Raw genomic sequence first — 13243 nt, 5'->3', positions numbered from 1 at the left:
TTAATGAAGTTAAATGCACACTGCTAGAAGGGGTGATGGCACGTGTCCAGCCCTCGGGATTAAAGAAGAGAAACTCCCCCCTCCTTCCCATCCTGACTTTTTAGGAACACAAGATGACATAATCCTTTTTGCTGACAATCAAGAACTTCTCTAGGCTTACAAAACAATGGAATTTTTATTTCGGCAGAACTAAAAAAATCATATATTTATCTACATCGTAGTAAAAACAATGAAATTTATTTTTTTTTAATTTCATCCTTCATATATTCATCGACACAGCGCAACCAAACCGGGACTCAGGGATCAGGTGTGAGGTGGGACCCCAGGCACCACCAGAGCTTTGAAGCACCAAAAAAGATGCACTTAAAAGTGTTCTCCTCCTCCTCCTCCTCCTCCTCCTCCCAGCAAACACAGCAGCAGGTCACTTTTTGCGTAGGGGCTGCAGCACGTCACCCGTTTCCAAAAAGTGGTTGCCAAACATGAGAGATTACTATTTTGGGACACCTTTAACAAGAATGTTTATTCATATTAAAGCAGAAACCAACTCATAAATGCTGTTTATACACGTGTGTGTGCCTGGAAAAGACACAATGGAACAACTCAAGGAGAAAAGGCGGCGGCGAGGAGGATCCTCACTGGAGTCTGCGGTAGCTCTTACAGAGTTCGTGGTCCCTGATGTCTCCCCAGCCTCCGTTCTTGACGTGAGGGGACAGGGGAGCCATGGAGTACCTTTTACTGACACTCATCACCTCGGGAAACAGGTACTGCTGGTTGCTGTTCAACAGAGAATCGATTTTGGCACTCTGGGTGGACGGTCTGCAGGATTTCTTGTGGTGCATGCCACAGTCCCCCGTGTGAAAAATCCTGGGGATTTCGGGGACCAGCACTTTCCAGAACTTTGGAAGACAAGAGACAGTCAAGTGCTGCAGAGTCCAGTCCCAGTTGTAATCATCGTAGGTGCAGAAGGCGTCCGTGCACTCGATGAGCTTCTGGTAGGTGTCTCTGCCGAAGGCCATGCCCATGTTGTGCTCCGTGGACTTCCACGTCTTCATCTCCACCTTGTCGGCGCGGCCGGCGAAGCCGCCCCGCACGGGGCTGTAGGTGCCCAGCGACACGAGCTGGCACTCGGGGCACTCCCGCTGGCGCAGCGCCCAGAGCCGCTTGAGGACGTGGTAGAAGTCGGGCGCCAGGTAATGATCCTCCTCCAGGAACAGCACGGGCCCCGCGTGCTCCCGCAGCGCCCGCACGCGCTCCCACACGAAGTGCAGCTTCCACCACCAGTGGTGCTTGGTCTGCGCGAACCGCGCCTCGCGGTAGTGCCCGAACGAGTCCGGGAACTCGGCGTTGATGCAGCCCAGGCGCAGCGCCGCCGCCTTGCCCACGTCGCGGGGGCAGTCGCGGGGGTCGTGGCCCGGGAACTCGCGCGGGTACAGCTGGATGCTGAACGGGAAGAACACCTGCAGCACCGGGCAGAAGTCCACGCCGGCCGCCAGCCGGTTCAGCTCCTCGGCCCACAGGTCGTGGCTCAGCACCAGCAGCACGTTCTCCACGCCCGCCGCCCGCCGCAGCGACTCGAGCAGCAGCCGCAGGTGCTCGGCGCGATCGTGCACCTGCACCACGAGCACCGCGTCGGGCCGCGCCGGGAAGCGCCCGGCGTTCCGCACCGGCTGGTCGAAGTTCAGGCGGTACACGAGCGAGCGGTAACTCAGCGTCTGGTTCTCGGACAGCACCTCCGCCGCCACGGCGGCCGACGCGTTGCCGGCGGGGCGGCGCGGTACCGGCGGTGCGGGCTCGCTGACCCGCGGCGGCTCCCCGGTGCTACCGGGACCGCCCCGCTGCTGCTGCGGCAGCAGCTGCTGCTGTCGCCGCCGCCCGCCGCCGCCGGTGCCCCAGAGCGCCAGGGCGCAGAGCGCCAGCGCCAGCGCCAGCAGCAGCACCTTGCGCTTGTAGACGCGCAGCCGCATCGTCCCGGCGGCGGCGGCCCCGCTCCGCCGCTCCCGCCGCCGCCGCCGCCGCCGCTCCCGCTCCCAGCGCGCGCGCGCCGCCGCCGCCCCGCGCGCACACGTCGCCGCTCCCCATTGGCCGCCGCTCCTGCGGCTGCGGCCTCGCCATTGGTCAGGAGAGCCGTCAATCAACTCCGCCGCGCTTCCGCCGCGCAGGGGGGGCCGCGCAGCCGCCGCTGCCGCACCGCGCTCTGATTGGGCGGCGCCGGGAGGGGGCGGGGCCAGGGCGTGACGGGCAGGGCGGGAAAGGGCAGCGGGATCCTTCGGGATCGGGGAAAAAAAGGCGAAAAGAAATGGAAATTCTCTTTTATGTGCAAGGAGAACACACGGGAACCATCCGGGATTCGCGGGAGTAACGTAAAACATAAGTGAATACTAGGTTTGAAAAATAGCACGTTAAAAATCATTCTGCAATGACAAGAATAAGATGAGAAATCATCAGGATTAAGATAAAATGATTGTAGGACTGAAAGGATAAAGTAATTCTAAGATTGAAGGAAAAAAATTCTAAGATTTACAGAATAAAATAAAATAATTTTGGATTTGAAAGATTAGGATTATAAATCCATTCTGAATCATAAGAATTAAAAAATTCAGATTAATTAATTCTAGAATTGCAAGTATGAAATTACTCCAAAGTTTTCAACATTAATATAACAGTAAAACAATTCCAGAATTACAAGAACAAGACAAGGAAACCATCCTAGATCGGTAAGTATAATATAGAATGATAAAATAATTCCAGAATTGTAAGGAAAAAGGTAAGAAAACCATCCTGGGTTGGCAAAAAAAACAAACAAAAAAACCAAAAAACAAAAAACAAAAAAACCCCCAAACAAACCAGAAAAACCCAAATCAAACCCAAACTATTCTGGGATTGCAAGAATGACAAAATAAAATTGTTCTAGAATGGCAGGAAATAAAAGAAATCTGTTCCAGAGTAGTAAGAACAAGAGAAAATATAGATTTGAAAGAGTAAGAGAAAATCTAAAATGGTAACAACAAGAAGTTTGTTCTAGGATTGCAAGAATCATTTATTCAAGATGTGCAAGAAAATATGAATAAAACAGTTCTAGAAAGGCAAGAAAACAAGAGGAAAAAAAATCCAGAGCTGCAAGAATGATGCATTTAAAATCACTGGAATGGCAAGAACGTGAGAAAATAATTTGGAAATTGTGAGAACAAGGTAAGAAAATAAAAAAGAAAATGTTTCAGAACTGCAAGAATAAGGTAAGGACGTGATTCTAAAAATTCAAGAATAATAAATAATCAAATAATTCTGTTTACAGGGATAACACCTCCTAAACCCAGAATTTCAGGAATTTAAGGCATCCTAGAATGAGGAGAATAATCCATAAAATATTGTGAAATTATGACGATGTGTTGAAATAAATCTCTTAATAACAGCAAGAATTGCTCTGCTGATTTTCCTGGCACAGCTGGATAAAACCATCCAGGGACAGGACACAGGGAATGTGACACAGGGACAGAGGGATGGATGGGATTTCCTGGGAATTCCTGGCTGGGCTGGAATTGCCAGAGCAGCTGGGGCTGCCCCTGGATCCTGGAATGTCCAGGTTGGACACTGGGACATGGGAGGGGTCCCTGCCTTGGCACTGGATGGGATTTGGGATCTTTTCCAACTCAGTCCTGGGATTCTGTGGTGGCTGGGAAGCAAACAGGGCTCCAGCAGCCTCCTGCCCCTCTCTGCCATTCCAGGGGGATCAGGTTTAGTTTCTTGTTTTCCAGACTCTGAATTGTTCCAGGCTCTCTCCCAGCTCAGCACACACAACAATCCTTTCCCAGCCCCAAAAATGCAACCAGGGAATGGAGGAGAGAATCTGGGAGGGTGGGACTGCAGAGCTGGGGCTGGGATTGGACAATGAACCCAAGGTGGGGATGGAACAGAACTGATCAAAGTGTGAAACTCCTGGCTCTGGTTCCACCTTGGGTGCTGGCACAGCCGGGCTCTGGCACTGCCCAAGGTGATCCTGGGAAGGGTTTGAATCAATCCCAGCTTTATTCCTTTAACCCTGCCCAGCCCCTGCTCCAGTTTAGCCTCTCCAGGCATCACAGACAGGGAAAACCTCTCCAAGTGACTCTGCAGTGCCATTCCCACAGGGAGGCACAGCTGGCTGCCCTGGGAGCTTCTGGCTCACTGCACAGGCACTGCCAGAGCTGCATCCAACATTCCTGGAGTCCCACAGGAGCTTTGGGCCTGCCCCAATTCCCTCCCCTGCTCATGTGCACCACCCAAATTCCAGGAGGAATCCCTGCAGTGGGAATCCCTCTCCCTTGAGGAGCAGCCTGGGGTCAGCTCTGCTTACAAGGGAAGGGTGTAATTCACAGGATCATGGAATCATTAAAATTGGGAAAAACCTCCAAAACTGAGTCCAACCATCCCCAGCACTGCTCAGGCCACCCCTGCCCCTGTCCCCAAGTGCCACATCCACAGGGATTTGAAATCCCTGCAGGGATGGGGACTCCATCAGTGCCAGACCCCCCTTTCCATGAAGAAATTTTCCCAATATCCAAATGAAACCTCCCCCTGCTGGCACTCAAAGCCACTTCAGTGTGCTGCCTCCAAGCCATCACATGTTCCAGGGAATGGGATTCCTAAAAAATTCTGAAGGGATCTTTGTTCCCTGCTGTTCCATCTCCAGTCATGGAGCAGCTGACAAGACAGGAAATAAGAGTTTGTGGATATGCTCAATTTTGGTGTCTTCCCCAGAAAAATACCAGCAGTTAATTCCTGGAATGCACTGGATGGAAAACTGCTCAGACAGAACACAATCCACACGAGCACAGAAAGGTTTCAAAATTTAATAAGTCAACACAGTGAAACAAATTCAAGAATCGTTAAAACAGGAGGATTAAGAAACAAAGTTTCAGGCACATATTTAGAAAAAAGACATTTCTGCTATCACAAAGAGAGAAACCCCCCCAAAAAAAAAAACATTTGCTCTGGTAAAAACCCAGCAATGCTGGTCCCTGCTCCAAGTGGGAATGTTGTAACACAACCTTTATAAAAAGAAGCACCTGGAATTCTGGAATTGGTCTGGATGTGGTTTCTCCTCCCTTGGGAAGAGTGGAGTGCAGTCCTTGCCCCTGGGCAGAGCTCAGAGCCTCACCTGGGTACCTTTGGGATAAACTCACTTTGTCCTTCCAACAAGGAACCACCGACCCCACAGAACACAGAAAACTCCCAGCAAAGCCCCGGGAACAGCAAAGAGGAAATACATTCTAGGGAAGGTTCTCTCCAGCTAAACACTGCTCTGTGCTCCAACCAGAGATTGCAGAGGGGCAGCAGAGCCAGGCCAGGCCAGGCCGTGTCCCCTCGCTCCCACAGGGATTTGTCTCCGTTCAGGACAAGCAGGAAACCCCCTCAGGCTCTGGTGTCACCCATTGCTCTGCAGGTGCCTGTCCAGGAACTGGGAGTAGCAGCTCAAGGAGCAGAAGTAGCAGAGCACAGGAGCCTCAGTGCCCCCCATGTTGTCCACGAGCACCACGGTGTGAGCCACGTGGTGCAGGTTCATGGTCACCGTGATCTGGATGAAGCTGCTCAGGCAGGCGCTCCCACAGCGACACGTCTTGGCCACTTCCAGGTCCTTGCACAGGTGGGAAGGGAGGAGGTGGCAGCCATAAGGGATTCTGTGGGGTGACAGCAGTGAGGGGAGGTCACCACAGCTTCCTGTGGCACTCCAGGCAGGACACAGATGCCATTCCCAGGGCACATCATACCCTGGGTTTTAGTTTGTATTTCCCAGACTCTGCACTAGGATATAACTCTGAACTCCACACAAAGTGTTCCAGGTTCTCCTCCCAGCTCAGCACACACAACAATCCTTTTCCAGCCCCAAAAATGCAACCAGGGAATGGAGGAGAGAATCTGGGAGGGTGGGACTGCAGAGCTGGGGCTGGGATTGGACAGTGAACCCAAGGTGGGGATGGAACTGATCAAAGTGTGAAACTCCTGACTCTGGTTCCACCTTGGGTGCTGGCACTGCCCAAGGTGATCCTGAGAAGGGTTTGAATCAATCCCAGCTTTATTCCTTTAACCCCTGCTCCACCTCAGCTTTCCAGGCATCACAGACAGGGAAAACCAGAGATTTGGGACTGCTCAGGAATGAAATGCCACTTCCCAAGGCAGTCCCTAAGGACATGAATTCTGGGAGACACCAGAGCAGGGAGCTCACAGCAATCCTGGCAGCCACAACCAGTTAGGGAGTTAGGAAGATTAAGAGTAATGAGAATTAGAGAATTAAAGGAAGATTAAGAATAATGAGACAACTGGGCACATTCTGTTCTTCCCTCACGTTCCCTGTGTGTCACCCTGGAGCACTAAAACACAACTCAGAGCAAGCAGGAGATAAACTGAGCCTTTTGCAGCAAGCATGAAATGAAAAGTTCTGCTGCTCCACAGCTCTCTCCATCCACTGTGCCAGCAATGACATCCAGAGTTGGGAATGGGAATTGCTCCTTTTGGAACTTACAGTGAGCAGAGTCTGGGGTACAGAATAAATAATCCCCAGAGGAATTGTGCTGGTAGCTGAGTGTGGGTCTCAGCAGTGCCCAGCTGGCATCCAAACCCAGCCCAGATCCCACTGACTCACATCCTGCCTCCACCTACACATTCCCAAATCTCTCCACACACCATCACTCACTCAGCTCAGGCTCCACTGGGGTTTTGTTATTTCACCACTTTAATTTCAGAACACCCTTTTTTTTTTTTTTCTGGGAAAAGCATCATCAAGAACTCTGGTGCTTTCCCAGAATGAAGACTGATTTCCAAATATTATTTTTGCATCTTCTCCTTCTGTTTTGTCCCTTTCTCAAGGTTTTTACAATAACTGAAATCTGAACGCTGCTGAGGGATTAAATCCTCTAAAAAAAAAAAAAAAACCCTTCATATTTACATCCAACCCACTGCAGTTGAGATAAAGTTGGGAAAGGAGACATGTGGTGTTTAATTATAAAATCAGCAAGGTCAGAAGTGGGTGATTAGGCCCAGAACATGTGGTGGCTCAGCTCTCTTCAGGGTGTGCCCCTGGATGCTTTGGGTGCAAATTTCTGCACAATTAGCCCGGGTTTGTGGGGCACTCCCCACCCTCGAGGCAGGAACAGGCACAGGATGCAGATTAGGGACACTTCCAGCCTCTCTCTCCCCTCTTTCTGTGCCAAATTTCTGTCTCAGTGCTCCCTTCCCACCCAGAGCAGCTGCTGGTACCTGGAGGCTCCTGGCAGCTGCAGGATGAGGGGTGGAGTGATGGAAGTGGTGTGGGGGAAAAGGAGGGAGCTGATGACAAACAGCAGCCTGCAGGGTGGTATTTACTTGGTGAAATCATATTTTTTTTTAATTACCTCAGAGCTGGGCTTCTCTGAATGAGCCAGAACACCAAGGGAAATGGGGAGCTTAAGGAAAACCTACAGCAGAAGTGGCTCAGGGTTGTAGAATTGATTCTCTTTTCCCAAAATTGGCCAAAAATATCCTGGTGGATGAATACACTCCAATCTCTGTCTTTCCTTAAATACTCCCAAAGGCACCAACTCCCTGCCTTATCCTGATGGCTTGACAAGAGGAATTGGAACCTTATGAAGGTAATAGGTGAGAAAAGAGGCACTGAGGGGACAGGAGAGCAGCAGGTGAGGTGAGGAGCAGCAGGGGAGGTGAGCAGCAGCAGGGGAGGAGAGGAGCAGCAGGGGAGGTGAGGAGCAGCAGGGGAGGTGAGCAGCAGCAGGTGAGGAGAGGAGCAGCAGGGGAGGTGAGCAGCAGCAGTGCCAGCTGTGCCCTTACCTGTGGTTGACGGTGGCCCTGGCAGCGCACTCCAGCAGCGTCAAGGGGATTTTCAGCTGGATGTTGGGAACCAGCGGGTTGGGCTGCTCAAAAGGATTCCCAAAGAGATCCAAGTTCTCCAGAGAGAGCCTCCTGAAGTCGGAGGGCAGGAAGGGCAGCTTGTTCCTGGCTGCTGAGAGGAAGCGCAGGCGGCTCAGCTGCCCGATCCTGCAGGGCAGGCGCAGCAGGGCGTTGTCGTCCAGCCGCAGCTGCACCAGGCCCCGCAGCTGGCAGAACTCCAGGGGCAGCGCCTGGATCTGGTTCTGGCTCAGGTCCAGCAGCTGCAGGGATTTCTGCAGGCCTGAGCTGCACAGGGCAGCACTGAAGGCCTCCAGGTGGTTGTCGTGCAGGTCGAGCTCCTGCAGGCACACCAGGTCCCCCAGCGTGGCCGGCAGCTGCTTGATGTGGTTGTGGCTCAGGTCCAGCTTGCGCAGCTTCCTCAGGCACAGCACCCTGCTGTCCACCCTGGCCAGCTTGCAGTACGAGGTCTGCAGGTGCTCCAGGGAGAAAGGGAAGCTCTTGGTGAGGGGATAATCCCTCCTGGAAGTGATGATCATTTTGGTTTTGGGTTTCTCCACGTCGGAGTTCTTGGCTGGGACCAGAGGTGAGAGCGGGAGGACGCCGGCGTCGCTGCCTTGGTGAGCCAGTCTCACGGCTGAAAGGAAAGTCTTTAAATTGATCACATTTGCCTGCAGGGGAACACAAGGCTGGAGTTAAACGTTCATTACCCTGCTTATTAACACTTTGTGAGCAGGTCTGTGTGTGTCACTCAGCAGAGGGAACACCTCTGCTGTGACTGCACCCAAGGAAGGAACAAAGCACAGAACCCACAGCTGGAAATAAAGCACAGAAAAAAAAAAACCATTCACTGAGGGAAACTCCCTAAAATCCACCAGGACAAGGAACAAATACAAATGGGGAAATCAGAGCTCTAAAAGCTGGCAGTAATTCCTGGAAGGCAGTGCTTGTGGTCACTCACAGCTCTGGCTGTGCCAGCAGCAAACCAGAGGAAAATTCTTTGCAAAGACCAAACAATGCTTGAGGTGGGATACGATGTTTTGGCAGCAAATCCCAGGGTGGTTTGGGTTGGAAGAGACCCTAAATCCCATCCTCTTCAACCCCTGCCATGGCAGGGACACCTCCCACTGTCCCACTGCTCCAACCTGGCCTTGGACACTTCCAGGGATCCAGGGGCAGCCACAGTTGCTCTGGGAATTCTATTCCAGGGCCTCCCCACCCTCCCAGAGAACAATTCCTTCCCAAATCCCACCTGCTGCTGCCCTCTGGCATTAAAGGCTCTCACTGACTCTCAGTACCACAGTATCAAGTGATTTCCATTTTAATTCCAGATCCAGAAAGCTCTGATACATCTGTAGCACTGATTTAATTCACTTCCATGAACCAAATACTTCTCTTCCAGATTTTTCAGAAAGTCTCTGCTCAAGCTGACATGCTAAAAAGTGAATTGTAAAATAAACACCACATTGCAACATAGAAGGAAAAGGAAACTCCCCAATTTAGAGTTCTGAGAGCCCAGAGGATGTCCTTGTGTCCCCAGCTGTCACTTTTCCAAGCCCAGAACACGTTTTGTACCTCAAGGACAATTCTGCTCCTCAATGTGTTTGTTTAGACCAAATTTGAGAAAGTTCAGGACTAGAGCACATCATGTGCTATAAGCACCCAGCACAAGGAAACAGAGATATTGGAGATAATCCTGGGTGGAAATGTGAGAGAAATAAAGACACTCAAGGTCAGACTGAATTGACTGCATCTGCAAACTGAAATTCTCATTTTCCTTAAGCTGTGACATTTCCAGAGGTGGGGAGGATGCACAACAAACACTTTTGCACAAAGCACAATTCCCTCCACAACACCCCCTAAGGGCCATGTCAGATCTCCAAACCTCTTGTTGGGAAACCCTGAATGTGCTGAGGAAAACACTCACACATCTAAGATTAAAAATTTTAAAACGCACCAATAATTATTTGGAAGAGCTCAGGATGCAATTTCAGCCCCAAGCCCAAAGTCCCAGCCCAAGAGGTGATGTTAAGAAGTTTTTCTGTAATGAAGTAATAAAAATCTGGCAGAAAACTAGGGAAAAGTGATGAAGCATCTCAAATTTGGGTTCTGGATTTGGAGAGCTTAAGAATAATCTGTAATATTTTGAGATAAACTTTTTGATTTCTCATTCTTCAGCAGAAAAATTCAGAGTAATGGAAGCAGAAGTTATTCTGAATCTAACATAAAAGTTTTAATTCTTCCAAAATACAGAGCACACTGGCTTCTAACAGGAAAAAAACCTGGGTTTGGTGCCCTCCCTTCCTATTTAACTCTTTAATAGGTTTATAAAATTAAGGCTGCTTTCCTCAGATTCAGACAACAGGAGGGAAAAAGGATTTTCTAAACCAGCAATCAACAATATTTGCTTTCATTTACACAGCCTGACTCTAAAGTTTTAGGTAAGAACTCAGAGCTTTTAGAAAATCTGTCCCACTCTTCTCTCCTATGGGGCTACAAAAGATTCCTGCAACAGGCACAGAAGAAATGACATGAGAATTTAGTGATGACATGTGATTTTTTGGTGAGTTTAGACCTGTTAAAAACATTTCACAAATCCTCTGGGAACTGAATAAATACAGGGTGTTTGAAATAAGGTGAGGTGGTGCCTGTGCCTTGTTCTGTGCATGCTTTGAGAGTCACACTGGCGTTTTTGTCCACGAAAACAAGAGGACTCTCCGTTTCTTTTCCCATGAGAAACAGGAAAAAGGAACAATAATTTCATGGAATTTAAGGCCAAAGACCAACATTACATCAGAGAGTTGAAAAAGTTTTTTCTAAAGAAGCTTTGATGCAAAGCATGAAAATGGAATTCTGAAGCAGAAGAGGAAGAACACAGCCGAGAAAAGAGGCAAAGGCTCCACTGCCAGAGATGGATGAGATATCGGGAATTGGGAATTGCTGGCTGGGCTGGAAGTGCCAGAGCAGCTGTGGCTGCACCTGGATCCCTGGAATGTCCAAGGCCAGGCTGGACATTGGGGACAGGGGGAGGTGTCCCTGCCATGGCAGGGCTGGGATGAGTTGGGATTTAATGTCCCCAACAACCCAAACACCCCGGCAGTGAGAGCCGGTCGAGCCGCGGCTCTGTGGCCGTGCCCGGTACCGTTCCCGTTCCCACCTTGCTGAGGCACAGATCCACCGCGGGCTCCCTCAGCCGCACCGTGGCCTTTCCCTCCTCCACGAATCGCGTGAAGAGCCGCTCCACGTTCTGCTGCACCTGCGGGCACAGTGGGCTCAGCGGCCGCCCGGGGCACCCCCGCCAGCTCCCGCCCGCCGCCGCCGGCCCCACCTTGTAGCGAGCCCCGCCGCGGTCCCGCGCCGTGCACACCATCAGGTAAACCCCGGCCCCGGCAGCGCCGGGCGGCCGCCCGAGCGACACCAGCGCCCGCGCCGCGCGGCCGCGGCCCCGCAGCCCGCAGGTGGGCAGGAGCCGGCTGAGCACCTCCACCTCGCACTGCAGCCGCATCCCGGTCCCGATCCCGGCCGCGATCCCGGCACCGACCCCGATCCCGGTACCGGCCGCGATCCCGGTACCGGCCCCGGCCCGCGCACGGCGGGCGGCGCCGCCGGGGGCCTCCCGTGCTGTGCGCGCACAGGCGCCCGCTGTGCTGCCTGCCCGCTGTGCTGCCCGCCCGCTGCGCTGCCTGCCCGCTGTGCTGCCTGCCCGCCGCTCTGCCCGGGCCGCCCGGTGAGGGGCGCGGGGCCGCCCGGCCAGAGAAGGGACGGCGGCGGCCCCGGTGGTGGCCCCGGCAGTACCGGCGGCGGCAGCGGCCGCACCGGCAGCAGCGGGGCAGCCCCAGCGCGGGCCCTCAGCGCTGCGCCCGCCGGGCCGCGGGCACCTCCTGCTGGAGGCGGCTGGTGCGGCTGGGCGGGAACGGGCGAGAGGGGAGACGGCAGTGACGGGGAGTGAGGGGACATGGAGTGTGAGAGGACGTGGAGTATGAGGGGACATGGAGTGTGAGGGGACGGGGAGTGTGAGGAGACACAGTGTGAGGGGACTCAGTGTGAGGGGACTCGGGGTGTGAAAGGATACGGAGTGTGAGGGGACATGGAGTGTGAGGAGACAGTGTGAGGGGACTCAGAGTGTGAGGGGATATGGAGTGACGGAACATGGAGTGTGAGGGGACAGTGTGAGGGGACTCAGGGTGTGAAGGGACACGGAGTGTGAGGGGACAGGGAGTGAGGGGACATGGAATATGAGGGGACGCGGTGTGAGGGGACACGGAATGAGGGGACAGGGAGTGTGAGGAGACACGGAGTGTGAGGGGACTCAGGGTGTGAAGGGACATGGAGGGTGTGAAGGGACATGGAGTGTGTGAAGGGACACGGGGAGTTGTGGGAGGTCACGGAGGAGCTGAGGGTGTTGCCGAATCTTAGGGACTCTAAACACGAACGACGAGTCAGATTAGAAAGGAGACATTATTCTGCGCAAGGTGGAAATTGTCCACAAATCTGGCACGCCAGGGAATAAAAAGCAAAATTATTTATACACTAAAGTTTACTTAAACTCACCCATCTAATCCCCAGTTCCCGCCTACCCAATTCACAGCCATGGCCAAGCCGGACATGAAATACCAAGTTTTCCATAAACATCAAGTGAGGTGTAACACACCTGGTTATATGTGCTGGCATTGAAATGAGGGGGTAGAGGGGACAATGGTGTCACCGGCAACAGGGAGCAAAGGAAGGGACAGAAAATTCTTTGTAAGGACATCGAGGGGACAGCAGGTGTGAGGGAGGGGACACGGAGGAGTTGAAGGGATGGCGGGTGTGAGGGGACACGGGGAGCTGAGGGGACACAGGAGCTGAGGGGACAGAGAAAGCTGATGGGACACAGGAGCTGAGGGGACACGGGGAGTTGAGGGGACACAGAGAGAGCTGAAGGGACGCAAAGGACCTGACGGGACACACAGCTGAGGGCAGGTGGGTGTGAGGGGCCATGGAGGAGCTGCGGGCAGGTGGGTGTGATCCAGCAGCTCAGGCTCCATACGCGGCACGAAGGCGCAGTGAGGGCTCGGTGTCGGCGCCCTGAGCCGGCTTTCACATTAACCACCATCGGGAGGAAAAAAAAATAAATCGGGAACGCCTTCAAGCTCCGTTTGTGCAGATGTCTTATTTGTGGGCAGCGTGGTGTTGGAGATTTGTTGGAGTGCGCGGCGGTGCGGGTGCGGTGTGTGTGCAGTAGGAGGCGGTGTTGGGGTGTTGTATTTAGGGGTAAAAGGGGGGTTTGGGGGCGTGTGGGGTTTGGTGTTGGCAAAAGGGGAGCCCGCGTGTCTCTGTGTTGCCCAGGCTACGCTGGCGTGGCTATTCACAGGCGCGATCCCGCTACTGACCGCCACGGGAGCTTTGA

At 52.9% G+C, this 13243-nt stretch overlaps 2 protein-coding genes across 2 annotated transcripts; both read right to left on the bottom strand.

The window, feature by feature from the left end:
* Positions 1-218: 218 nt before the first annotated feature.
* MGAT2 (alpha-1,6-mannosyl-glycoprotein 2-beta-N-acetylglucosaminyltransferase) lies at positions 219-1964 on the bottom strand. The gene has a single exon (XM_033062486.2). It carries the CDS (start codon positions 1962-1964, stop codon positions 633-635), a length of 1332 nt encoding a protein of 443 aa, XP_032918377.1. The 3' UTR covers positions 219-632.
* A 2846-nt stretch (positions 1965-4810) lies between these two features.
* Positions 4811-11404, bottom strand: LRR1 (leucine rich repeat protein 1). Its single transcript, XM_033063715.1, has 4 exons — positions 11183-11404; positions 11012-11110; positions 7798-8525; positions 4811-5654 (listed from the first exon to the last, which is right to left on the bottom strand). Exons 1-4 carry the CDS (start codon positions 11357-11359, stop codon positions 5402-5404), a joined length of 1257 nt encoding a protein of 418 aa, XP_032919606.1. The 5' UTR covers positions 11360-11404; the 3' UTR covers positions 4811-5401.
* Between the last annotated feature and the right edge of the window lie 1839 nt (positions 11405-13243).

The sequence above is a fragment of the Catharus ustulatus genome, chromosome 6, assembly GCF_009819885.2.
Source record: "Catharus ustulatus isolate bCatUst1 chromosome 6, bCatUst1.pri.v2, whole genome shotgun sequence".
NCBI classification, from domain to species: Eukaryota; Metazoa; Chordata; class Aves; order Passeriformes; family Turdidae; genus Catharus; species Catharus ustulatus.
This window is presented reverse-complemented; position numbering and strand designations above follow the sequence as displayed.